At 37.7% G+C, this 26919-nt stretch overlaps 1 protein-coding gene across 1 annotated transcript in view; it reads left to right on the forward strand.

The window, feature by feature from the left end:
* The first annotated feature begins 12818 nt into the window (after positions 1 to 12818).
* The window catches only part of MYOZ2 (myozenin 2), a 51255-nt gene continuing 37154 nt past the window's right edge, over positions 12819 to 26919 (forward strand). The window contains exons 1-2 of the mRNA XM_001148878.5: positions 12819 to 13050; positions 13580 to 13670. Of these exons, the coding sequence (XP_001148878.1) occupies positions 13595 to 13670 (76 nt within the window). The 5' untranslated portion in view covers positions 12819 to 13050; positions 13580 to 13594. The remainder of the gene's footprint in view (positions 13051 to 13579; positions 13671 to 26919) is intronic.

Raw genomic sequence — 26919 nt, forward strand, 5'->3', positions numbered from 1 at the left:
CTCTAAATTATCTCTAGATTACTTATAATACCTAATACAATGTTAATACTTAAAAACAGTTGTTGTATTGGTTTTGTGTTTTTTTAAATCGTTATATTGCCTTTTTTTATTTTTTAAATGTATTTTTGATCCAGGGTTGGTTGTGGATTTGTGGATACTGAACCCACAAATTCAGAGAGCCAACTGCATACATATTTCCCTGTCCTTAGAATCAACCGGGATCTTCTGATTATTTGCACAATAGTCCCACAGCCCCAGTATTCTAGTCAATAAATTATCAGAATGAACTGGGGAGATTTTTTATAACATATCCTCACCCACCAATTTGTTCAATATAAATCCACTTGTGGTTTACAGAAATCCCAAACTCAGAATTCCCTTGAGCTGTCTCATCAGTTAGCTAATGGGTCCGTGCACAAAAGGATGAAAAGTAAAAAGGGAAAAACAGGAGATATTAATAACATTTTACAATTGTTATGGCATAAAAATATCATAACATCAAATTTAAGCCAAAAAATAAAACAAAAAGGAAAACATCAAAAGAGAAAAAGAGGGAAGAAAGTATTAGAGTAATTAATGAAAGTACAAATGCAATACCTACGAGACAGAAGTTTCATGTATAGATAGATTCACAGATTTCATTTGTAAAAGTGCTGGATACAATTGATCCCTTCACAAACATTCTCCTCTAGCTCATGACACAGTTTGATTAAAACCAGGAACAGTTTTTAGCCCCATGATCTTTGCTGCTTATAGTCATAAGGAATTGCAACCTAGCTTGGTACCTAAATAAACTGAAAGCCTGATTCAGTAGTATATTCTTTTGTAACAAATGGCTGAGTCTCAGCCATCACAGAAGCTGAGCTTCAGCCAATCTCAGATTGATAACTGATCAGACTATGCACAAATACAGCAAACTAAGAGCTGTAACTAATCTAGCTATTTCTGTACCTCACTTCTTTTTCTCTATCTGTAAATATTGCCTGTCCACATTGTCGAGCAGAGTTCTCTGAACCTCTTCTGGTTCTGAGTGTTTTCCTATTAGAGAATTGTTCTTTGTTCAATTAAACTCTGTTAAATGTAATCTGTCCAAAGTTTTTCTTTTAATAGAATGGACTACTGTATAGTAAATAGGCAAAACTGAAATAATCCTTTTGAAAGAAGACATTTTCCAACAGTCAAATAGCAACACTAAATTCATTCAGGTTCTCAGAGGTACATTTGCAATCAAGTCATTTAGATGCTTTCAAAGGAAAAAAGTGATCTTAAAACTGAGATATTTTAAGAAGAAAACAAGGACATTTCCTTTGCCTCACTCCGTTTTCTCTAATCCTTATAGAAGCTTGCTTTCTTCCCCACTCCCTTGCCACCCCATGCACCTTATTGCCAAAATGTCAGTGCATACTTATTTGTTAATCATACTCCTTCCTCTTACTAATACCACCCGATTCCTTCCTTTCCCATCTGGCCTTGCTTCTTCAAGAAGAAAAACTTTCTTGAGACACTCCTCCCCCTTTTTAATGTAAATCAATCAAACTTGCCCAGCTTCTTTGAAATCTGCAGTTCTCCTCATTACCCTTATCAGATCAACAAAAACCACAGGCTTTTTTGTCAGCTGCCCAAGGCTCACAAAACTCCAAGCTGTTTAAGAACTGGCAGTCAAAGGGAAAGTTGTGAATATTTAAAATGTTTTCTTTCAATGCAAGTCACATGCTCTTACACAACTGTATTCTCAATTGGACTATGAATTTCTTGAAAACAGGAACCATATTTTCCTCATTTTTATAAATGCCTGCCATAGGTATGCCCTAAAGAGGCCTCTTGAGCCCCAACTGCATGTACTCCCTACTGCATGTACCATCTATGGGCATTTCAGCATTTTATTTAGAAGGAGCCTAGAAGGAAATTTGAGGGAAGAGGGTCTAGGTGGGAAACCAGTCCTGAAGCAACACTCATATGGCAAGCAGACTATGTTCTCTTAGATTGCATGTTTATTCCATTTATTCATTCTTCCATTTATAAAAAATATTGCCCGGGTGTGGTGGCTCACGCCTGTAATCCCAGCAGTTTGGGAGGCTGAGGTGGGCAGATCACGAGGTCAAGAGACTGAGACCATCCTGGCCAACATGGTGAAACCCCGTCTCTACTAAAAATATAAAAATTAGCTGGGCGTGGTGGTGCACGCCTGTAGTCCTAGCTACTCGGGAGGCTGAGGCAGGAGAATCACTTGAATCCGGGAGGCGGAGGTTGCAGTGAGCCAAGATTGCACCACTGCACTCCAGCCTGACAACAGAGCGAGACTCTGTCTCAAAAACAAAACAAAACAAGACAAAAAATCAATTACATGTCAACTATGTGTCAGACACTATTCTTGGTGCTAGGGAATTAACCAGAGAACAAAACAGGCAATGATCCATACTTTCATTAATATGACATTAATATGTTAGATAGTGATAAGCATTATGAAGAAAAATAATTCAGGGAAGAATAGTGAGTTCTGGGGTGGAGGGTTTTGATTTTTTAAAGTGGAAAGTCAAGAAATGCACCACGGAGAAGGTGGCATTGAGTGAAAACCTCAAAGTGGTTTGAGAGAGAGTGGTGCAGATATGCGGACAGGGCTTCAGGCAGAGAAAATAACCTGGGATGTCTGAGAAAAGCAAAGAAGTTGGGGCTACTGCAGTAAGAGCAAGAGAGTTAAGAATAGGTGTAGCCAGAGAGTTATCAGAATATAAGATTGCGTAGGGCATTTTTAGGCCAATATAAGGACTGGCATTTTTAGGTCATGATGAGAACTGGCATTTACTCTGCCTAAAATAGGAAACCACTGGAGCATTTTGAGCAGAGGAGTTGAACTGTCTGATTTAAAATTTTAAAAGGTTCTGGCTACCTTGTGAGAAGAGACTGAAGTAAGATATGCATGGAAGTAGGTCATCAGTTATTAGGTTATTGCAATAATTTAGGCAAGAGAGATGGATCAGGGTGATAACAGTAAACTTCATGAGAACATTTCAGTTGCAAATATATTCCAGATTTGCTGACCAGATTTGATAAGGAATATAGAAAAAGAGGAAAGAACAAGAGATAACAGAGTGTAGGCAGAAAAGAGAAAAGGTTCAAAGACTGAGCCCTGCAGTATTTCAACATTAAGAGCTTGAATTGCAGAATAGGAACCATCTCAAGGCTTTAAATACAAGTGCTGAACACTCTCAAATTTATATTTGTATCCCAGACTTCTCTAAAATTCAAGTTCTAAAATCCAGTTGGTTACTTTATGTCTCCACTTGGAAACAAGTCTTGAAGCAGTACTCATATAGCAAGCAGACTATGTTCTCTTACATTGTTTTTCCATTTATTCATTTCTCAATGATGTCCCATTTAGACATCTCAAAATTAATGTTCAAATTTGAGTTTCTGACATTCTCTTCAAAACTCAATCTTTTTAGAGTCTTCCAAATCTCAGAGAATAGCAACTCTGTCCTTCCCATTGCTCAGGTCCCCAAACTTGCAGTCATTCTCCCTCTCACATCCTAATATCCAATCCATCAGCAAATCCTATTGGTTCTGCCTTCCAGAATCTGACCACATCTCACCACCTACACACGCATCGGTGCACGTAGAACCAAGCCACGTCTATCTTTCCTAGATTATCACATAGCTTTCTAAATGGTCTCCTTGCTTCTCTCCTTGTCTTACTGTGATCCATTCTCCACAAAGCAAACACAGTGGTCCTGTTAGGACAGGAAGTTGTATTGTCTTTTCTCTGTGCAAAACTCTCTCACAGCTTCCTATCTCAGGTAGAGCAAAAGCAAAGTACTATGGCTGATGGGCCTGTGCTACCTCCTAACTTCTCTCTCCCTTACATGGCTCTAGTTACACTAGCCTCTTCACTTCCTTCAAATATACCTAACTATATCCCCACCTCAAGGCCTTTGTAACTGCTCATTCTGCCTGGGATATTCTTCCCTTAATAAATCCTCATGGCTTGCTTCTGCATTTCCTTCAGGTCTTTACTTACATGCCACCTTCTAAGTGAGGCCTTCCTTGGTCATCCTATCTAAATCACAATCTCTCCCCAAACAATGCTGCCTGGCTTCTCTACTATTTTTTCTTAGTATAATACTTCTTATTCTCTAACATACAGTACACTTCACTAGTTTTTCTTGTCCAGTGCCTGTTTCTCCCACTAGAAGATAAGCTCCATTAGAATGGAAAGTTTTAAAATTGTACTTACTTTTTTTTTTTTGAGATGGAGTTTCGCGTTTCGCTCTTGTTGCCCAGGCTGGAGTGCAATGGCACGATCTTGGCTCACCGCAACATCCGCTTCCTGGGTTTAAGCAATTCTCCTGCCTGGGATTACAGGCATGTGCCACCACGTCCGGCTAATTTTGTACTTTTAGCAGAGACAGGGTTTCTCTATGTTAGTCAGGCTGGTCTCATACTCCCGATCTCAGGTGATCCGCCCCCCTCAGCCTCCCAAAGTGCTTGGATTACAGGCGTGAGCCACCGTGCCTGGCCCAAAACTGTACTTACCTCTCAACACCTAGAGCTGTCATATACCTGGTATATGACAGTTGCTTAATAAATACTTATTGAATGAATACACTGAGAAAAAGTAGAGGAGGAAAACCAGGAGTATATATTCTTTTGGACTCAAGGAATAAAATGTTTCAAGTAAAATGAAATATTGATGATGCATTTTTAACTTAAAATGTTCATGTTTATTTTGAGAGGTAATGAAGCTTTGTTTTTGGAGCATGTACGCCATTTCAGTTTCAAGAGGACTAATATAAAATAACGGAGCTAAAGGTCTCAAAACCACCATCCCTTCTTGCCCTACCACTGCAGATCAGGGAATCAGGTGATAAGAATGAAGAATGGATGATTGAGCCAAGAGTGAGAGAAAAAACTAATATACATTGCATTCCTGCTATATGCCAAGCGTTATGCTGCATTATCCAACAAATATTGCCACATGCCTACCATATGCCAGAACTATTTTAAACACTGGGGTTACAAAGTGACTCCATCTACTAAAGAATAAAACATTAGAGCACTGGTTCTCTCCACTAATCAACCATCATAGCCTTGGAAGTGAACTACCCCAAATCTCGCATCGTCAGAATTATTACTGTTTTATACACCAGTGTTTGTTTCTCTTTTATCTCTAAGTATGTTCAAGTTTCTGCTTCTGAAACACACACACACACACACACACAAACTCACATATGCTTGTAGAACTTGCTTTCCCTTCTAGAAATTGAACTCTCTCTCTCTCCTCAGTTCACAGCCAGTCCTTTCAAATACATAGTTGCCATTTGCCGCATGCACTTCCCATCCACTCATTCTTATCTTAAATCCCTTCTATTTGGATTCTGTTACCACCACATTACAGAAGTGTCTCTAAATTCTGCCGATGACCTACTTCTTGCCAAATCAAGTGACCTTTTCTCATGTGTCTTTCTCTGTGACTTTTGTGCAGATCTTGGCAGTGCCTAAAAATTCTCTTTTCTTTTGAACTTTGCTCTTCCGTTTCTGTTCCAGTGTCTTTCTTTTTCTTATTCATTCATTCATTTATTCAACAAACTTACTAGGCGCTGAATGTTTTACTCTCAAATTGCAGCATACTTTAATGAGAAAAAGCAGGTGGATTTGGATTCTAGCAAACTACATGGAAAACCAATGGATTAGTGGAAGTTTGGATGGTAAGCATAAAATTAGAATAAAGAGATTTATACAACTCATATTTTGTAAATGATATCAGGTTCTAATTCATCAATATATCATGTCCGTATTCGTATACGCTTATCAAATATTCCAGGTTCTTCACTGTTTATTGCTGGGTGCCTTATTTCTCAGCAATCTCTCCTCTGAGCTACACAAGCTTTATTTATATTAATAATATCACAAATCAAGTTACATCAATATCTTTCTCAGTTAAGGAACCATTCTATTTTTTCTCTGTGTGTGACCTTTAACATGTGACTTAATCTCTCACTGCCTCATCTGCAAATGGGGTTTAAGCCATTTTTATTTAAGGTGACTGATATTGTTTGGCTGTGTCCCCACCCAAATCTCATCTTGAATTGTAGCTCCCATAATTCCCATGTGTTGTGGGAGGGACCCGGTGGAAATAATTGAATCATGGGGACAGCTTCCCCCATACTGTTCTCATGGTAGTGAATAAATCTCATGAGATCTAATGATTTTATAAGAGGCTTCCCCTTCTGTGTGGCTCCCATTCTCTCTTACCTGCCACCATGTAAGACATCCCTTGCTCTTCTACCATGAGTGTGAGGTCTCCCCAGCCACGCGGAACTGTGAGTCCGTTAAACCTCTTTTTCTTTATAAATTACCCAGTCTCTGGTATGTCTTTATCAGCAGCATGAGAATAGACTAATACAGTGACTTTACATATTTTGATAACATCTTTTCATAAGTTTATGTGAAAGTTAAAGTTTTTCATGCTAATAACAATAATGGCTAACATTTGTTACTCACTTAATATATACCAGGCATTATGATAAGTACTAAGCAATGCAACAGCCTTGGACTGTTAATAATGTGCTTGTTCGTCTTTTATAGTCATGCTGCAGATGCTCTGGCATGTGATACATTGCTGTGAAATCTAGGCTCTGTCACTAAATTTCTTGACTATATACTCTTTTTTATTTTTATTTTTTTGAGAGGGAGTCTCACTGTGTCACCTAGGCTAGAGTGCTGTGGTGCAATCTTGGCTCACTGCAACCTCGGACTCCTGGGTTCAAGCGATTCTCCTGCCTCAGCCTCCCGGGTAGCTAAGATTATGGCACCCGCCACCATGACCAGCTAATTTTGGTATTTTAGTGGAGACAGGGTTTCACCATGTTGGTCAGCTGGTCTTAAACTCCTGACCTCAAATGATCCACCCGCCTCAGCCTCCCAAAGTGTTGGGATTTCAGGTTTGAGCCACTGCACCCAGCTGTATATACGTTTTTGTTTGTTTGTTTTCTGTTTTTTGTTTTTTTGGAGACGGAGTCTTGCTCTGTCGCCCAGGCTGGAGTGCAGTGGCGCAATCTTGGCTCACTGCAAGCTCCGCCTCCCGGGTTCACGCCATTCTCCTGCCTCAGCCTCCCGAGCAGCTGCTGGGATTACAGGCGCCCGCCACCACGCCCGGATAATTTTTTTGTATTTTCAGTAGAGACGGGGTTTCATCGTGTTAGCCACGATGGTCTCAATCTCCTGACCTCGTGATCCGCCCATCTCGGCCTCCCAAAGTGCTGGGATTACAGGCGTGAGCCACCGTGCCTAGCCTGTATATACTCTTTTTTGAACAAACAGCTTCATGTTTTCTTTATTGAACTTTTTAACTTAATTAGGTCATGCTAAATTTGTATGTAAGAGAAGGACGAGATTTTCTTGCAGGTGAGAAAACTTAAAAAGTTTCAGTATTTTGAATCTGTACTATATAGGAAAACTATAGCCTGGCTCTAATTGTGAAAGGAAATGTGACAAAGTTCTGGATAAGTGTTGGGATTATGCAAGCAAAGGAAAAAAGTGACTTGCGGTTTGCTTTGGCAGCTTGTTTCTTAATATTCCTGTATTTGAAACTTTCTTTCCAAGTTCCCAACCCTATTACATTAGCTCGTGTCCTCGACAAGCTGGTCATCAGCCTCTGCTTATCCCTTCTTCTTCCCAGCTTATCTTAAGGCTCGATTTAAGAGCTTAGAAGGAAAGACTTCGGTAAAAGAAATAAATTTACAAAGAAAGACAGGTATAACATGGGGCTTTCATATGAACAAATTATTTGGATGGAGTTAGATTTAATTCTCATTGTTGGCAGCGAAGGTGGTAAGTGTGTTTGTGATGGTGTGGTACATGGGCCAGGAAAGGAAGGAGAGGTCTGCACAGCAAATGGCTTCCATTTGTTTATGTTAGGCATTTTAATCACTTTAGTATTTGCACAGCTGAAGGAAAGGAAAGCACCCTGAGAATAGACATCATGAGGAACTCTAGAAGTTTGCAAACAAGAAAAACATGAGTTGGAAAAGAGCCACAAATATTATAAGTAAAAAGCACCTCACCCCAAATAAACCTAATATTAGGATGTTAAATTCCAGAGGAAATTAGTAAGGAGCACATTGCAATAATTTTTCTGACAATTCTCAACTCTGCTTCATTTTTGTTATATAGATATCAATGCAGAGGTATTTAGAGATGATGAAGGAAACAGAGATGTCTGCGCAATATGGTGAAAAAAACAAAAGCCTTCAGATCAGACAGAACCAATTTGTAATTCCGTCTCTGTAACATACGAGTATGACGCTTTGGGGGTTTTACTTACTCTCTCAGAACTTCAGTTTTCTTATCTGTAAAACAGGGCTAACCATGCCTAGCAAACATTAACTGAATAGTGGTTGGAATTTTTCCTCTTAACACTCTTGTTACCCTTAGGCCTTTATGGTAATGAGACCAGTTGAAAACTCATCCGTCTTTTTTGTACTGTCCCACATTAGCTGGTAGAATGATTACCCCGTCAATGCCTATTCCTATTCTGCCCTTGCTATGGCCTGCTAAGGAGGTCAGTTATAGGCTGGATCCTCCTCAGTGTAGGAAAATAGAAACCATGGAAGACACAGCAGGCCAATTATGCATCAAGAATGAAGCACAGAGTATTTTGCACAAACCGAAGGCCATGCTTCCATAGACAATCTCACCAAAGGTGAGTTGCTTACACCACCTTTGTTATATTTTCAAACAGATTCCTTCCTCCCAGAGTTAGCACTGTAACTGAGGCCCTGAAGGCTGGTAAAGAACTGATTGTCCCCTCAGACTGGTCACTCAACACTGGTCTGGCAGCTGTCCTGTTTGGGTTATGTGTGCCTCAGTCCAGAGCCGAGCCTCAATAATGGCAATGTTTTGTCTGCCCACCTAGCAAACAGTGAGTTCCCACATTCTTCCTACCTCCCCAATCCTCCCCTAATCTCTAACTGCCCACAGCCACCTAATACAGACTGTCAATGGGACAAGAGAAACACAGAATTAAAAAACAAGTGCTCAGTTAGAGGAAGGTCGATGTAGACTTTGTTTACCAGTTGGCTAAAGTGCTCATGTTTACCACTGGCTGAATAAGGTTGCCTTTCATGAGTCCTCATGATGTGGATTTTTGTTAGGTAGCAATATAGCAATAAAAGTCACTTTATTTAATCTTTTTTTCTCTTTTGGCAAGTGGTGAAGGAGTTGGATATGCAACTGTGGCCAGCCCCAGCAGTGGAAATAGTTTGGTTATAAAGGTGTTGAAAATCTCTGTCAAAAACTTCTTTCTCACTAGCCTCCTAAGGCACAAGTTTCTGCCATTAGAATCCTATTATTTTGCCTGTAAGAAAAGATTGTATCTTCTGTCTTTAGCACCAGTTATTTTAAAATACTTCGGGCCTTGAAAGAAAGATAAAGTACTACTCTGCTTAAACTGGGGTGAAGGAGAAGCTTCAAGGGAAGGAATGAGTAGTAGGGCAAGGGTAGGAATCGAGTCTCTGGGGGTAGGAGACATCCTTTTCTAGTCTATAGTGTGTGTGTGTGTGGTCATGGGGTGGGAGGGTGTGAGCTGAGGACAAACGATGATCTCAGTATGACGAATTTGGGCTGAATTTTAATTTTGTCTAGTACCAGATCTCTGTGCAGATGAAATAGAAATCGATTAACTGTGACTTGATTTAAAATTAAAAGGCATTGGCTTTCAGTATGGACCACCTGAAAATGCTTTGTAAATAACCATTAAAGTTCTGTTTAAAGTTCACCATTTGTGCTGTGAAGCACATGGATAGCATATCCCATCTTAAGACTGCAACATCAGTGACTTGTTCTTTCTTCTTTTTCAGAACAGATAATAACTCAGAGACCAGAATGAACTTATAAAATAAGGCAAGAGAATTTTAAGTACAATCTATTTGAAAAATAGACAAAAAGGTGTAAGACCTTATATTCACTAAAACTTTTACAATCTTTTAAAATACAGTACCTATTTTCATTTTGGAAACCAAAATTAATATAACAATGATTATCTGTTGAGGACACCATTTCAACCTTTAGAACTGTATGTAACATAAAGTTGGAAACATATGAAGATGATCAAATAGGAAAACCAGAACTCTCTTAGTCTTTGGTTTTTTTAACTGAATAATGCAGTTGATTACTCTAAAATTCTAAATCCTACCATATTGCAGAAATAATAATAGCAAAAGGAAAAAAATCATTTATTAAATTTTTACTAAGTATAAGGACTTTCTAAATTGTCCCATGTAAAATGTCCATGACTTTATGTGATAGATACTGTAATCACCATTTTACAGATAAGAAAACAGAGTTTAAAAGACTTGTCTAATAGCATACTATGGTAAAGGCTACAGCCAGGAACATACGGGCACTCAAGGGATTTTGAGAGGGAATTTAAATTTATTTGCTTTGGCAAAATTGTTTCTCATTTGATACCTAATTATACTTTCAATGCAAATGGTTTGTTTAGAAGCAATTGCAATAGGTTAGCTAGATTAGCTTAAACCTGCTATCTACAACCTTTAGCTTTCTCTCTCTTTTTTTTTTTTTTTAAACAAGGTCTGGTCTTGCCCGGGCTGGAGTGCGGTGGCTTGATCATGGATTACTGCAAACTCTACCTCCTGGACTCAAGCAATCTTCCCACCCCAGCCTTTGGAGTAGCTGAGATTATAGGTGCATGCCACTCACCTGGCTAATTTTTGGGTTTTTTGTTTTTGTTTTTGTTTTTTTGGTAGAGGCAGAGTTTTGCTAGCTGGCCTAGGCTGGTCTCAAACTCCTGGGCTCAAGCGATCCACCCACCTTGGCCTCCCAAAGTGCTGTGATTTACAACCTTAAACTTTCAATCCTATGATCAGGCACCAAAATGTATAACCGATTTCAATCTTATAAAATACAATTCCTCCCACAAATAGCCACCACCTTTGTACATTCAAGCGACTGTTCATTTGAATTCCAAACTCATGCCAAACCTTTAATGCATTCTGCAGTTAATCTCCAACCTACTCATTTATTCATTCATTCAATGAATATTGAGTGCTTACCATATGCCAGATACAATTCCAACTGCTGAAGATACAAAGCCCAAGCCATTATAGGATTCATAGTTTAGTAGAAAAAAGAGATATCACATAAATAGATGCAACCTCTACCTCCTGGACTCAAGCAATCTTCCCACCCCAGCCTTCAGAGTAGCTGGGATTACAGGTGCTAGTAAAACTGTTGAGGACGCCATTTCAACCTTTAGAATTGTACATAACATAAACTTTTGCTAGATAGATAGATGATAGATAGATAGATAGATAGATAGATGATAGATAGATAGATAGATAGATAGATAGATAGATAGAATAATGTTGACATGTTCTTAGTGAAAAAACTGAGTTGTCACTCAGCAACAATTACTTCTTTGTTAGTAAGTTATGTATGAATTTCAATTGGACTCATGACTACCTAGAATAGAAGCTACACTTCCCAACCTTTCTGGAGTTATGTACGGCTATATGGCTAAGTTCTGCCCAATGGGATGTAAACGGAAGTACGAACAACATCAGACATGTTCTGAAAAGAAGACAGTATTCCCTTCTCATTTTTTTTTTCTTTTTCCTGCTGGTTGAAATATATGCATGCTGACTGGAGCTGGGGCAGCCAATTAGGCCCAAGGGGTCTGCATTTTAGGGATAGTGGAGCAAAAAGTTAGAGGGTAACTGAGCCCTTGATAATTATGTCAGTCATGCAAACCCTCAATTACTTACTTCTAGACTAAGCTTACCTGTGAGAGAAACATCTTCCATCTTTTTACAGTTCTGTTTTGGGGGGGTTTCTGTCACTCCCATTTGACTTTTATCTTAACTAATAGAAAAATATAAAGAAAATGAAGCAGAGTAAGGGACTAGAGAGTGGCACAGTGTGATATTTTAGACAAGGTGATAAGGGAAGGATTTTATGAGGGATTGTTATCTGAGCAGAGTCCTGAATGCATGACTGTGCCATGTGAGTAGAGGGAAAGTATGGAAGGGGGAAATAGTAAAAGGAATACAGTATCTATTTTCGTTTTGGAAACCAAAATTAACATAATGATTATCTGCTGAGGACACCATTTCAACCAGGGAAAGGGGGAAATAGTAAAAGGAAAGGGGGAAATAGTAAAAGGAAAAGCCCAGAGATGAGAACACGTTTTTGTGTCCAGGGACCATCAAGGAGGCCAAACCTTTTGACAGGCAAACCTTTCAAATCTTGTCATGCCTGCAAATGAAAATCCTTGACCCTAGACATTGTAGAGACTGGTCAACTTTACAGGGACTGGTCTCTGTAGGCCCTTCAAAAAGCATGACCCGGTTATGAGTCTCAGCTTCTACCCAGCTTCATGGCTCATCCTCTAATGGTTCATTTCAAAATGCTTCCTGAGTTCACTATTCAAATACTACATACTTTTCTCAACCTAGCATGAGTTCTCACTACAGCTTAAGAACTGGCTCTATTGATCCACCCCACATTACTTCCTTTCTTCTAGAGTCTACATAGATATTACTGCCTATATTGTTCATTTTAATTATGAAAAATCTATCATTCTGTTCTGATTCATGCATGTGTCTCTTGCCACGTCAATTAACATGTAACATAAGAGCTAGATGTTTAAAAGTGTTTAAAATCCCTTTTGGCTACTATCTGTTCAACAGAAAGTGCTCACTAAAAACTTTCTGCATGTCCAATGAACGTTTCATTTAACCATCTCACAAACTAGAAACACAATGGAGAGAGCCTAATCTTTCCCTGTTCCTCCCTTTCGCCAGGAAGATATGAGTAGCTAAAGTATTTGGTGCTATATATAGCCAGTTGATGTCAGCTGAATGCCAGTCTCTTCAGAAAAGCTCAGTCCCCAGTTTGAGTCAGAGTAGGGACCATGCTGTCCCAGGTTCAAGGATAAAAACCATCAGGCCCAAGTGCCATCCATAGTCCATCTCCAGAGTCTTCCTCCACAAACTGGGATTCATCCCCGCTGAAAAAGCACAATCTAACAGCAAGGTGAGTATGTTGTTTCCTAAAATGTTTTATTAGTCAGTCGTCCAAGGATATTCAGAGTTGTGACTCATAAATGGGCATTCTCTGCTTTAAAGGGCAGCTGTTGCCAATATTAAAATGCTACCACCAAAGAATTCTGGTTTAGTCTAGTGTCTTCTTCATTCTTACAGTTTGCTGGAATTGATGGAGTGTGATGCTGGTACAAATGAAGGCCAGTGAGGAGACAATGACAGACTAAAATACTGTGGAGAAAAGAGAGGGAGGGGAAAGGAGACCAGCAATTTCATTGTTTCTCACTGCCTGATGATCATTGTATTAATGTCCAGACTGGGTCTCTGTTCACTGTGACATTGCCTGTCAATGAATAACATACTCTGTCACCAGATAAGGAATGCGTATTGAAGTCTTTCAGTAGCAAGCGATAATAACTTTTTAATAAAGAACAAACATGTTGTCTTTCAAAACAGTGATTATAAGACACTCCAAATGAGTTCTTCACATTGCCTCAATAATGTCCCTTTGTTTTTAACAGGGAACAAAAAAAACCATGCTATCACATAATACTATGATGAAGCAGAGAAAACAGCAAGCAACAGCCATCATGAAGGAAGTCCATGGAAATGGTATCAATAAAAATCCTTCGTAGCATTAATATAGCACAGCATGAATGTGGCTCCATCCTGACGTTGTTTAATATTCCATAGTTTACTTCCTTTAGATTCTTGCTGTTCTGTCATAACAAACCTGGAGCTCTAGGGGGTGTAGAAAAGCCTATGGTAACTAATCCTTTTGTAGTCATCCTTTCTCATTTGGAAGCTATTTTCAGAGGAACAACTGCTGTAAAAGGCATGAAGCAATCTGACAGCTGATGTACATTCTGCTTGGCCTGCCTTCCACATTATAAGTTAAGATCACTCTCGATTCTTTTTTTTTTTCTGGACAAGTCTCATACAATCTTGTCTTTATTGTCCATCCCACATGGTTTAGCTTGATTTCTTTTACCTTACATTATATAAATCACTCAAAATAAGTTCTATCATCTTTTTTATCAAGCTATTAAGTTGGAATTCATATGTATTGCTTATTATTTAACTCCATTTCTATTGCTTATTTAACACTTCATATTTGTTAATTGATTTACTAACATATTTTGTGTGCAAAGTCTACTTTTATTTGTAACTTCTGAGAAAATATAAAGTTATTGTAGTCTCAAATCATATGACTCAAAAAAATTTTAATATATATTATGTGCAAGGTAATATTTCACTCTCTCCTTTTCTTTAAATTCTAGCAACTAACTTGAGAAAGCAATGCTTTATAACTTGCATTTTGATTCTTATAAAGGAAATTCAACTTTGTTTATAAGCAACGTATAGCATCAATTTTAAAAGTTAAGAAAAATATTCAGGTCCTCTTAGGAGCTGATTTGAGCCATTCCAGATATATTTGTGGAATTTTCAGAATGCCTCCTTATTTCCCCTGTATTGACAAGGAATGCAGCCTTTCACTACTACAATATTGAGACCTAGAAGCTTGAGACCTGGGAAGAGTATTGAGCATAAGGTTTTCATATTACACCTTCCATAAAGCTAGAGGAACAGCATCAAAGACTTTTAGATGCTCCCCACACAATGTAGTCATAACTAAGAGGTCCTGTTGTTGTTTTCTATTTTCTGCAATACAAAACCACTGTACTGGATTCAACTTGGTTCTCATGTTTTACTGTAATATCAAATTAGCTTGGAATAAAATGAGAATAATTCTGAATCAGATACCAGAACTGAATTCATACCAATCCAAAGTTCCAAAATTCATGCCTTATTTAAAATTTCATGCATCTTTGTGTTTCCAGCTTCAAGTAGTTTACTTGAAATTATTTTTTAGCTTTTCTGATCAATGTGGCAAAAATCAGATGATCACTGGAGTTTGTGACAAAATTGTTTACCTTAAAATAGACCTTTCATGTTATTATTTTCTAATGACATCCTAATCATAAAACAGTCAGTCCATTTAATGTATTCTAGCCTAAGTCATGTGTTGGAATCTACTGTTAGCTCTGACATAGATCTATAAGGGTAAGAAGTTTTTTTCCTTTTTTTTATAAACATAACTATTGTTTTTATAAAAAATATGTGGGAGAAAACACACAATTATATATCAAAGTGGGGGAAACCCTCAAAACCACTATCTCACCACCAGTAAATCCTAGCCACGTTAAGTCAGCTGAAGCCCTCCCTCCCATGTCACTGGATGAGTACCAGCTCCCTTAAGAGGAGTCACATGCTCTTTGTTGGAATGTCAAGTATTTCAGATAACATGGGGATAATCAGATTCTTTCCAAGCTCATCCCAGATGAAATAACTTCAGTACTTTATGAAACCACTCAAATATTTTTCTTCTCTTATTTCCTCTGACATTTTATATGGAACTTTACTATTTGTGTATAGCATGATGTTTAGAGATCTGGAGCTAGGGGAGTATAATTTTTTCTCAGGATGCATAATAAAATGGACTTCAGAGAAACTTTTTTGGGAATGATCCTCCAAACTTTCAAACATTTTACAGGAGTTAAAATCTGGATAATTTAAGATAAAACATGCAACTGCTTTGATCTTAATTGTAAGACTAAATAAATCAAATTTTGACTGGATTGTCCTTTATAAAGATAAATTGAAAAGGATGTTCCAGTCGAAATCCCCTTCTCCTGCCTTCTCTCCTTTCCCCTTGTGCATCAGAATTTTTTTTCAGCATCATAACTCATTTAATTTTTATTACTACTTACCAAAAACATTTAGCTTGGAGGAGTATAAAATGTGACAATGAGTTGGCTAAATCACTTGTTGTCCTCTTAACATGAGGTGGAAATTCAATCCCATTCTTGTAGGGGAAAGAGATTGCAGCCGGTGAGTCTTTGAGATAAATCACTAGAAAAATATAAGAACCAGAAATGGGGAGTTTTACATCAGAGCCCTCATTCCATCAGGAGTGATAACCTCAAAGAATTATTGAAAAATTCTCTTCATATAGATTATAATGCTAACTGCATAGAATGAGTAAGAGGTGGATAACTCCCAGCCTCCACTAATCACAACCCCAAATTGTTGCTCATTTTGAATCCATTGTGATTTGGTTTCAAATTATGTACTAGAAGCAAATATACTACACTCCCAACAAATGACTAATAAAAAGCATCCCAAACATGCAGGCTGCCTGCTTTTAGATTTACCTTCCTCATTATATCATAGTTATGATTACCATCATCATCACTTTGGCCGGAAGCAGAGCTAATGGTAAAGCTGTCCTGGTTACTCTTGTGAGACAAACCTCTGTGCTTTATATAAAAGTATCTCAGCCACAGTTGTTACCATCTAACAAGTGCTATTGTAAAAGACAAAAAATAATTTGCCATTATCTATGCATGAATTAGTTGTGGAGACAAGAAAAGATGGCCTCTGATAGTCCCCACCCATGAGCCCTGTGCAATTCACCCCTAAATCTGTACATATTTTCCAGTATTAATCATATTTTTCTCTTGTTCAGTATCTCATGTGAAACTTGAAGACTGAGTGAAGAGAGAGAGGTAGGAAAGGATAAAAGGATAGGAAGTATTAAACTGATAAAGAGATGGGGCAATCAGAATGAAATAAGGAGAGGCACTCTAGAGAAACTGGCATCTGTTTAGAAATGCTGGGGGAAAGGAATTGGAATTTTAAAAACCATAAGAAGAACTGGGAGTATGATGTTCCCTGACTTTAAGCATGGATATTGCTGACGTTTAGAATAAGAGCTTCATAAATAGAGAAGACCACAGTGCCTCCTAAGTAAGCTTCAGTCACCCTACAGTCCTCTCACCTGGGTTCCAGGAGGGCTTTTTTTGGTACGTTTTTTGTTTGTTTGTTTTTTTCTCCTCATGACTGGGCAACAGCTTTTCCCAGCACACTGAAGAGAACTGGGCAGGTTGTTTTTTTAACTTCAGGAAGAGAGCTTAGCTTTGTGGTCTAAAAACAGGAAGCCCAGGTTCTAAATGGAGTGCTGTTGTTAATGTGGTACCAGGGGTCCTGGGTTCCAGACAAGACACAAGATTTCACACAGAAAATGAGGAAGGCTGGATTTGCTGAATATCTAATTATAAAATTCCATGATTCTAATTTACTGAGCTATGTGCAGAAACCAAACATCAGTGTGTTTGAGTTCCTCTATCAGTAACAAAGGAAATGATAATATTGACATAAATTGCAAGGACTCCTTGAAAAAGTACAAAGTCTAGAATTTCAGATGAAAGATTACATGAAGACCGCTTTTACTTCTCTTGTAGGAGTGTATCTTAAACTGTAACTAATCAAATCTTCAAAATCAAAATGAAGATGCCAAAAAGGCCTTTCATACCTCCTATCAAATATATAAAGTTTATAGAAGAAGAACTTAATGATTCAGTGTACAAGTTTGGTAATTTTCTGTGGTTTGTTTTAATTTTCACATTAGCATTCTCATAGCCCCAAGAAAAATAAGAGCTAGAAAGGTTTGCATGCTTTATTTTGAAAACTGGTGTGCAGTCATATCTTGTGAATTCATAAGTTTTCTGAGCATCTAACCCCTAATAAGGCACTCCAGAAAATGAGTACAAGAGAACTAGGCTAAATTGTATTTTACACTGAAGTTGAAATTGCAGAGTTCAATTCTAGCTATGTTATTCCATCATCCTAACTTTCTTTGAAGGCTTTTTCACTCAAATATGTTTTAGACATACATCCTATAAACAGAACTAGATTATTCTGTTTGTATAATTCAATACATTGGTAATGTCATTTTTTGAATGTTTATAGATTTATACAGTTTTTAAATAATATTTTTATTAATGACAAATTTTTGAAAACTTTATAAAATAGCCTTAGAACTCAAATCAAGACAGAGACATATGAAATAAGAAAATAATCACAGATGGTATTCAAAATCAACTTTTTTATGTAGAGATAATTATCACAGAACTTTTTATCAATTGGAGTTTTAAGGCATTATCCAAAATCACAGTCTGGACTATGATCTTACATGTTACATGTAATATGTACATACATGTTACTTTATAGAAGAACATATTTTATGGACTATTATTCAATTACATAGGCCAACTGTCCAGGGACAGGAGGAAGAGTTCTGTGCAAATGCAGATAATCAATAAGCCCACCCTAAAGCAAATAAGCTTCAGCTAGCTACCCTCTAGTAATTGCAGTTGCCAATCATAGTAGAACAGTTTTAAAAGGTCTTTTGTCGTACTACAATTATTTGTAAGTGTCTTTGCAAACTATGGATTAGATTAACTCATCTAACTGAAGTTCTCAGTATAAATGACACCAATAAGAAAGTACACCTAACCATATTATTTTCTTTCTTTCTTTCTTTCTTTCTTTCTTTTTGAGATGGAGTCTTGCTCTGTTGCCCATGCTGGAGTGCAGTGGTGCAATCTCCGCTCACTGCAACCTCCACTTCCTGAGTTCAAGTGATTCTCCTGGCTCAGCCTCCCGAGTAGCTGGAATTACAGGTGCCTGCCACTACGCTTGGCTAATTTTTGTATTTTTTTAGTAGAGACAGGGTTTTGCCATGTTGGCAGGGCTGATCTCGAACTCCTGACCTCAGGTGATCCACCTGCCTCAGCCTCCCAAAGTGCTGGGATTACAGGCATGAACCACCATGCCCGGCCTTATTTTTAACAGATGATCTAATGCCACAAAGACAACCTTCTAAGCCATGAAGGCAAGGATATGTATTCTAAATCAAACATATCATTTATCAAGCATCAAGATTAAACACACCGTTAAGAACCTGTGCAAGGGTTTGCAGTGAAGGGCAGGCAACAGCTGAACTTAGAATCTGTGTGCTCAGCTGACAGCGTTCTTGACTCTGAAAGTTTAAGTAATGAGAGAGATCATGCATTAGATTCCTTAACTCACAAATGGTTCTGAAACCCTTGCTCCAGTGACATCATAAATTTAACTATTAGAAGGGAAGGGAAGGGAAGGGAAGGAAAGCCTTGGAAAATTTTGTTTGTGTGTTTTATTTGTTTATGCAAAATATCCCTGACACTGATGGATGTGCCTGTTAGTATGCTATTATATATTTAACAATTGGTTCTTGAATGGGGCAGCAGTAGGGATGTTTTGATTTGTAGAATTTGCAAATTTCTGTGGTATAAATGCTTCCACCATGGCCAAATTCAAGCTACCACCATGGAAGCACTAAATGCAGAGTTGGAAACAGATATGCAGTAGTAGAACATTACATATTTTCCCCATACAGTTACAATGGATATAAATAACCTCAAGAGCGTAACATCTCTTCTATCTTTTATAATCTAAATGGAACTTGCTATTTTGAATCCAGAATCAAAAAGTTGAAATATCGCATCCCCATCACATTGTCTAGTATGTTGAGGGATATTCATAGACACACTAAAAAATAAACTTGCTCATCCTTCCGTGGTCCAAACACATAGTGACAGAGACTCCAAACACTTGCAAATAAGCAAGGGTGAATATTCCCTGTAGAACTCAGCAAAGCTGACGAGCAACTCCCGGGAAATTGTTGTAAAATACCCTCATGTACTCTGCTCTGTTTTTCTTATGCCTTTTCCATAGGCTATTTCTACCATTCCTGGGGACTGTGAAGTGCAGCATTTTGTTTTGTTTTGTTTGGGGATACTAGAGAGCCAGACAGAGCTGTTCTGCATTGCATTAGGAAGAGGTATAAAAATTTTTAAACATTTTAATAATAGACTTTATTTTTTAGAGTTTTAGACTTGCAGGAAAGTGAGGGAGAAAGTACGATGAGTTGCTATATAAACTTCTTCCCCGCTGCTGTTTCCTCTATTATTAGCATCTTGCATCAGTGTGTATTTGTAACAACTGATGAACCAATATTGATAACTGTTGCACTCCATTTTGTGCTGCTATAACAGAATACCTGAGATTGGGTAGTTTATAATGAAAGACATTGATTCATGGTTCCAGAGGCCAGGGAGTCCAATATCAAGGTGCCAGCATCAAGGGAGGGTCTTTTTGCTGAGTCATCACATGGCAGAGGACAAGAGAGAAAAGGGGGCTGAATTCATCTTTTTATAAGGTCACAAATCCCACCCATGAGGGTGGGGTACTCATGACTTAATTACCTTTTAAAGGTCTGAGCTCTTAATACTGTTACAACGGCAATTAAATTTCTTTCTTTCTTTTTTCTTTTTTTTTTTTTTGAGATGGAGTCTTGCTCTGTCGCCTAGGCTGGAGTGCAGTGGCCTGATCTCAGCTCACTGCAACCTCTGCCTCCCGGGTTCAAGCGATTCTCCTGCTTCAGCCTCCCGAGTAGCTGGGATTACAGGTGCACACCACCACACATGGCTAATTTTTGTATTTTTAGTAGAGATGTGGTTTCACCACATTGGCCAGGCTGGTCTCGAACTCCTGACCTCATGATCTGCCCACCTGGGCCTCCCAAAGTGCTGGGATTATAGGCGTGAGCCACCGCGCCTGGCCTGGCAATTAAATTTCAACATGAGCTTTGGAAGGGACAGACATTCAAACCATAGCATTAACTAAAGTCCATAGTTTACATTAGGATTCACTCTTTGTGTTACGCAGTTCTATGGGCTTTCACAAATGCAGTGTCGTATATCTGCCATTACAGCATCACACAGGATAGTTTCTCGGCCGTAAAAATCCTCTGTGCTCCACTTATTCATCCGTCTCTCTCTACCTCCTTCCAAGTCCCTGGCAACTACTGATCTTTATGCTACCTTCTAGTTTTGTCTTTTCCAGAATGTCAAATAGCTGGAATCATACAGTAAGTAGATTTTTCCGACTGGCTTCTTTTACTTAGAAATATACATTTAAGAATCCTTCATGTCTTTTCATGGCTTGATAGCTCTTAATTAAATTTTTTATTTTGAGTTTTTTTTAGATAATCATAGTTTCACCTGCAGTTGTTAAGATATAATACAGGGCTATCCCATGTGCCCTTTCCCAGTGGTAACATCGAGCAAAACTATAGTACAATATCACAACCAGAATATTGACATTGATACAGTCAAGAGACATAATATTTCCATTCCCATAAGGGTCCCTCATGTTGCCTTTCATAGCCATACCCACTTCTCTCTAGGCCCCATCTCTCCTTAAACCCTGACCAATCACTATTCTGCTCTCCATTTCTATAATTTTTCTGTAATTTCAAGAATGATATACAAATGGAATCATACAGCATATAACCTTTTGGGAATGGCTTTTTCATTCAGTGTAATTCTCTAGAGATTCACCCGGGTCTTGTTCTCAATGATTTGTTCCCTTTTGTTGCTGAATACCATGCTGTGGATGGACCACAGTGTTTTTAATAGTTTACCCATTGAAGTACATCTGGGTTGTTTTCAGTTTTTGATTATCAAGAAGGAAGATGCTATGAACATTTGGGTATATGATTTTTCAAGAACACAAGTTTTCATTTCACTGGGATAAATGTCCAGTATTGCTGGGTAGTTCTGCATTCAGTTTATAACAGAATTTATTAAATTGTTTTCTAGAGTGTCTGTACCATTTTATATCTTCAGCAGCTGTGTATGAGTGACCCAGTTTCTCCACATCCTCACCAGCAAATGGTGCTGTCATCATTTTTCATTAAAGACATTCTGATAGGTGTATAGTGATATATCATTGTGATTTAAATTTGCATTTCCCTAGTGACTGATGATGTTTACCATCTTTTCAAATGCTTATTTGCCATCTGTATATCTTCTTCAGTTGAAATGCCTCTTCATGTTTTGGCCCACATTCTAATTGGATTGTTTGCTTTTTTAATAGTGAATTTTGATAGTTCTGTATTTATGCTAGACTGTTTTCAAGGTTACATGTTTTGAAAATATTGTTTCCCATTCTGTAGCTTGTCTTTTCATCCTCTTAGTAGGGTCTGTCTCAGAGCAAAAGTTTTTCATTTTGATGATGTCCAGTTTATCAATTATTCCTTTTATGGATCGTGATTTTGGTGTTGTTTAGCAACTCTTTGCCTAGCCCTAGGTCCCAAAGATATACTAAAGTGATTTTTCTTCCTTAGCCCATTAACATGGTGAATCTTTGCCTAGCTCTAGATCTCAAAGATACAGTAATGTGATTTTTCTTCCTTAGCCTATTAACATAGTGAATTACATTGATTGATCTTTGAATAGTGAAACAGCCTTGCCTCCCTGGATTAAACCCCACTGGCTCATGATATAAAATTCTTTTTATATATTGCTTAATTATATTTGCTAATAATATGTTAAGGATTTTGCTTCTACGTGTATGTGGGATATGGGATATTGTTTTGTAATTTTTTCTGTGTGCGTGTGTGGTTTTTTTTTTCTGTTTTTTTTTTTTTTTTGAGATAGGGTCTCACTCTGTCTCCCATGTTGGAGTGCAGTGGCCTGATCTCAGCTCACTGCAACCACCTCCCAGGCTCAACTGATCCTTCCACCTCAGCCTCCCAAGTAGCTGGGACCAACGCACCACCATGTCCAGCTAAAATTGTGTGTGTGTGTGTGTGTGTGTGTGTGTGTTTGATAGAGACGTGGTTTCACCATGTTGCTCAGGCTGGTCTTGAACTCTTGAGCTCAAGCAATACACCTGCCTCAGGCCTCCCAAACTGCTAGGATTACAGGCGTGAGCCATCCCACCTGGCCTGTCTGTGTGTGTTGTCTTTCTCTGGCTTTGGTATCAGTGTATTATTACCTTAATGAAATGAACTAGGAAGAACTCTCTTCTATTTTGGGGCAGAGATTATGTGGCATTGGTGATAATTGTTCTTTAAATATTTGGTAGAATTCTCCAGTGAAATGATTTAAGTCTGAAGCCTTTTGTGGGGTGAGGAGATTTTTAGACTATAAATTGAATTGCCTGAATAGTTATATAATTAATCAAGTACTCATTTCATGTTGGGTGAACTGAGGTAATTTGTGCTTTTTGAGGAACTGGTCAATTTTTTCTAAGTGCTCAAGTTTATGTGAATTTATATGTAGAATTGTTTGTAGTATTAATATTCTTATTATCTGTTTGCTATCTGCAGTGTCTGTAATGATATCTCTGATTTTGTTCCTAATATTGTTAATTTGTGTCTTCTCTATATTTTCCATGTTAATCTTACTAGAGATTTATCAATTTTACTGATCTTTTAAAAACCAGCTCCATACTTCATTGATTTTCTCTGTTGTTTTTCTGTTTTTTATTTCACTGGTTTCTGCTCTTATCTTTACTATTTCTTTCCTTCTGCTTGCTTTGAGTTTATTTTGTTCATCTTTTTTTTTTTACATTTTTTGGGGTAGACACTTATTTATTGATTTGATACTTTTTTCTTTTTTAACTGTGCATTTAGTGCTATAAATATTCCTCTCAGCACTGTGTTAACTGTTTCCCATAAATTTTGATATGCTGTATTTTCAAATTCGTTTAGTTCACTGAATTTTTAATTTCCTTTGAGACTTCCTTTTTGTCCCATGAACTATTTAGAAGTATGTTGATTAGTTTCCAAGTGTTTGGAGATTTTCCTGTTATCATTCTGTTACTAATTTCTAGTTCGGTTTTATTGTGATCAGTGCTAACAATCTGAATAATTTAACCATTTTAATTTGTTGAGGTTTATTTTATAGCCCAGGATATGGTCTATCTTGATATATATTCCACTGGCACTTGAAAGAAATTTGTGTTCTATTGTTGTTGAATAAAATATAAATGTCAATTAAGTCCTATTCGTTGCTAATGTTGTAGAATTTTATATTCTTACTGCTCTTCTGCCTAGTTGTTCTATCATCTGCTGAGATGGGGGGATTGAAGTTTCCAACTATAATTGTAGATTTGTCTATTTCTCCTTTTAGTTCTACTTTTTTACTTTAAATATTTTATAGCTCTGTTTTTGGCGCATATACATTTGGGATTTCTAGGCAATCTTTGTGGATTCGCACTTTAATCATTATATAATGCCCTCCTCTGTTTCTGGTAATCTTTGTTGCTGTGATTTTATCTGATATTAATATCAGGTAATATTTGGTTGATGTTGCTTGATATATATTTTTCCAATCTGTTACTTTCACTTGCTTATAATGTTATTATAGGCAGTGAGTTTCATGTAGGCAGCATCGTCCAACAAACCATAGTTGGTTCACCTTTAATCCAATCTGACATCAATTGATGTATTTAGATTATTTACATTTAATTTATTAATGTCTTAGAGCTTAAGTATGTAATTTTATTTTTAGTTTTCTATTTGTCATCTCTGTTTTACATTCCTGTTTTTTTTTTTTCTGCCTTCCTGGAGATTACTTCAGAGTTTCATTTTGGTATAGTGTTTTCAAATGTATCTGTTCATACAGCTTTCAGGAGTTGCTCTAAGTATTGCATTATAGATGCATAACTTATCACAGTCTACTGATGTTGTCATTTTACCAGTGCAAGTATAGAAAATTTATCTACTTTTGGCCAGGCACGGTGGCTCATGCCTGTAATCCCAGCACTTTGGGAGACCGAGGAGGGCGGATCACTTGAGGTCAGGAGTTCGAGACCAGCCTGGCCAACGTGGAGAAACCCCGTCCCTACTAAAAATACAAAAATTGGCTGGGTGTGGTGGTGGCAGGCACTTGTAATCCCAGCTACTCAGGAGGCTGAGGCAGAAGAATCACTTGAACCTGGGAGGCGAAGGTTGCAGTGAGCCAAGATCGGGTCACTGCACTCCAGCCTGGGTGACAGAGTAAGACTCTGTCTCAAAAAAAAAAAAAATCTACTTTGATGTCTTTTTATCCTCTCCTGTTTATAAAATAATTGTCTTAAGTATTTCTTCTACATACATTTACATCAGTCAGTATTATAATTTTGGCTTCTACAATAAAATATAATTTAGAAAGCCCAAGAGGAGAAGGGAAGCCTATTGTATATACCTATATTTCTGCTTACTATATACCTTCTTTATCTCTGATGTTCCAGGCTTCCTTCTTTTATTGTTTCCTTTCTGTTTTAAAAAAACTTCATTTAGCCATTCTTTTAGGGTAGGCTTTCAGGCAACAAATTCTCTTAGTTTTCCTTCATCTGAGGATGTCTCAAGTTCCCCTTTATTTCTTGCAGGATATATTTCACTGGGTATGGGATTCTGGGTTGACAATTCTTTTCTTGCAGCACCTAGAAAAATATGGTACAACTTCCTTTTGGCCTCCATGGTTTCTGATGAGAAATCCACTATTATTCTAGTTATTTTCCCCTTATATAAGTAAGTTGTTTTCCTCTGGTGGCTTTCAATATTTTCTCTTTGTCTTTAGTTTTCAGAAGCTTAATTATAAGTCTTGTTGTGAGTTATTCAGGTTTATTATGTTTAGGGTTCTCTTAGCTTCTCGAATCTGTAAGTTTATATCTCTTGTCAACTTTAGGACATTTTTCAGCCGTGATTTCTTTAAGTACTTTTCCAGCCTCCCCTTATTTTTCCTCTCCTTCTGGAACTTCAATGACATGAATGTATATCATTTATTAGAGTCCCATGAATCCCTAAGAATACCTCGTTCATTTGTTTTCAAGTCTATTTTTCTCTGTATTGGTCTTATTGGGGAAATTCTATTCTAACAGCTAAGTGATTTTTCTCATTTGCCCCCTCTATTTTACTATTGAGCCCATTCACTGAGCTTTTTACTCAGGTTATTATATTTTGAGTTCTAAAATTTTTGTTTGGTTCTTTACATCTTTTATTTCTCGACTGAGTTTTTTTTTTTTTTTTTTTGCTGCTGCTGATGGAGTCATTGGCAAAAAAAAAAAAAACCTTTCCATTTAAAGAATTTGTTTCAAGTGGTTTCCTAACTGCTTTCTGAAGCATTGTTTTAAATTATGGGTACTTTAAAATATTTGTCAGTTTTAATATCTCAGTCATCCCAGTGTTGGCATTTGATTTTTTTTTTAATTTTTCATTCAGTTTGAGATTTTTCTAGTTCTTTGTATGATAAGTGATTTTCATAATATATATAAGTGATTTTCAATTTAAGCCTGGACATTTTCACATTATGTTCTGAGATGCTTGCTCTTTAAATAAACCTTCTTTTTCACCTGTTCTTATCTGACACTGCTCCAGCAGGAGTGCCAACTCATTACTGCCAGGTGAATGTAGAAGTCTGGGTTCCCTATTTGGCTCCACTGAAACTTGAGGGGAGCCTCTTTGTTATTGCTGGGAGAGGAGAGGAGTTCAGACTCCCACGTAGTCTTCACTAAGACTGCGGAGACAAGGAGCTAGTTACTGGCCAAAAGGAATGAAAGTCCCAACTTCCCACTCGGTCTCTCTGACACCACCCTAGTGGGAGTATTGGAGAAACTTGTTACAGCCTCACAGGGTGAAATTCTGGGCTCCCCACAAGATCTTAACGTGGGTGAGAGCGAAGTCAAAGTGTTTTCTGTGGTGGTTGGCTAAAGTAGCGCGGCCATTGTCTAAACATTTTCTGTCTTGCAGAGGCAGCTCCTTTCCTGGTCCTTTAGCTGGAGAGAACAGCCTTTCGTTGGTGCTTTGTCTGTCTGGACCTCTTGGTGTTTCTGGGTTGCCATCATTTTCAGCTTCAAGTCTGAGATTTAGGGGCTAAAAGAACACCCAGAGTATTAATCACCATGTTGTTCCTTGGGTCCTGGGGTCCCTAGCTTGTCTGCCTATTTCTTTACACTTTCAGAGTCTTTTATTTATTTACTTATAATGTCCAACATGTGAGGTTGTATTTAATAGCTTTACAGGAAAAAACACATCTACTTCATCTTCCCAGAAGCAAAAATCTTGATATTGTGACTTTTATAATTAGTGGACTCCTCTAATTTTACCTGTAAAAACAAAACAGGTAAACTAATTTTTCTCTCAAAA

Source organism: Pan troglodytes, chromosome 3 (genome assembly GCF_028858775.2).
Source record: "Pan troglodytes isolate AG18354 chromosome 3, NHGRI_mPanTro3-v2.0_pri, whole genome shotgun sequence".
NCBI lineage: Eukaryota > Metazoa > Chordata > Mammalia > Primates > Hominidae > Pan > Pan troglodytes.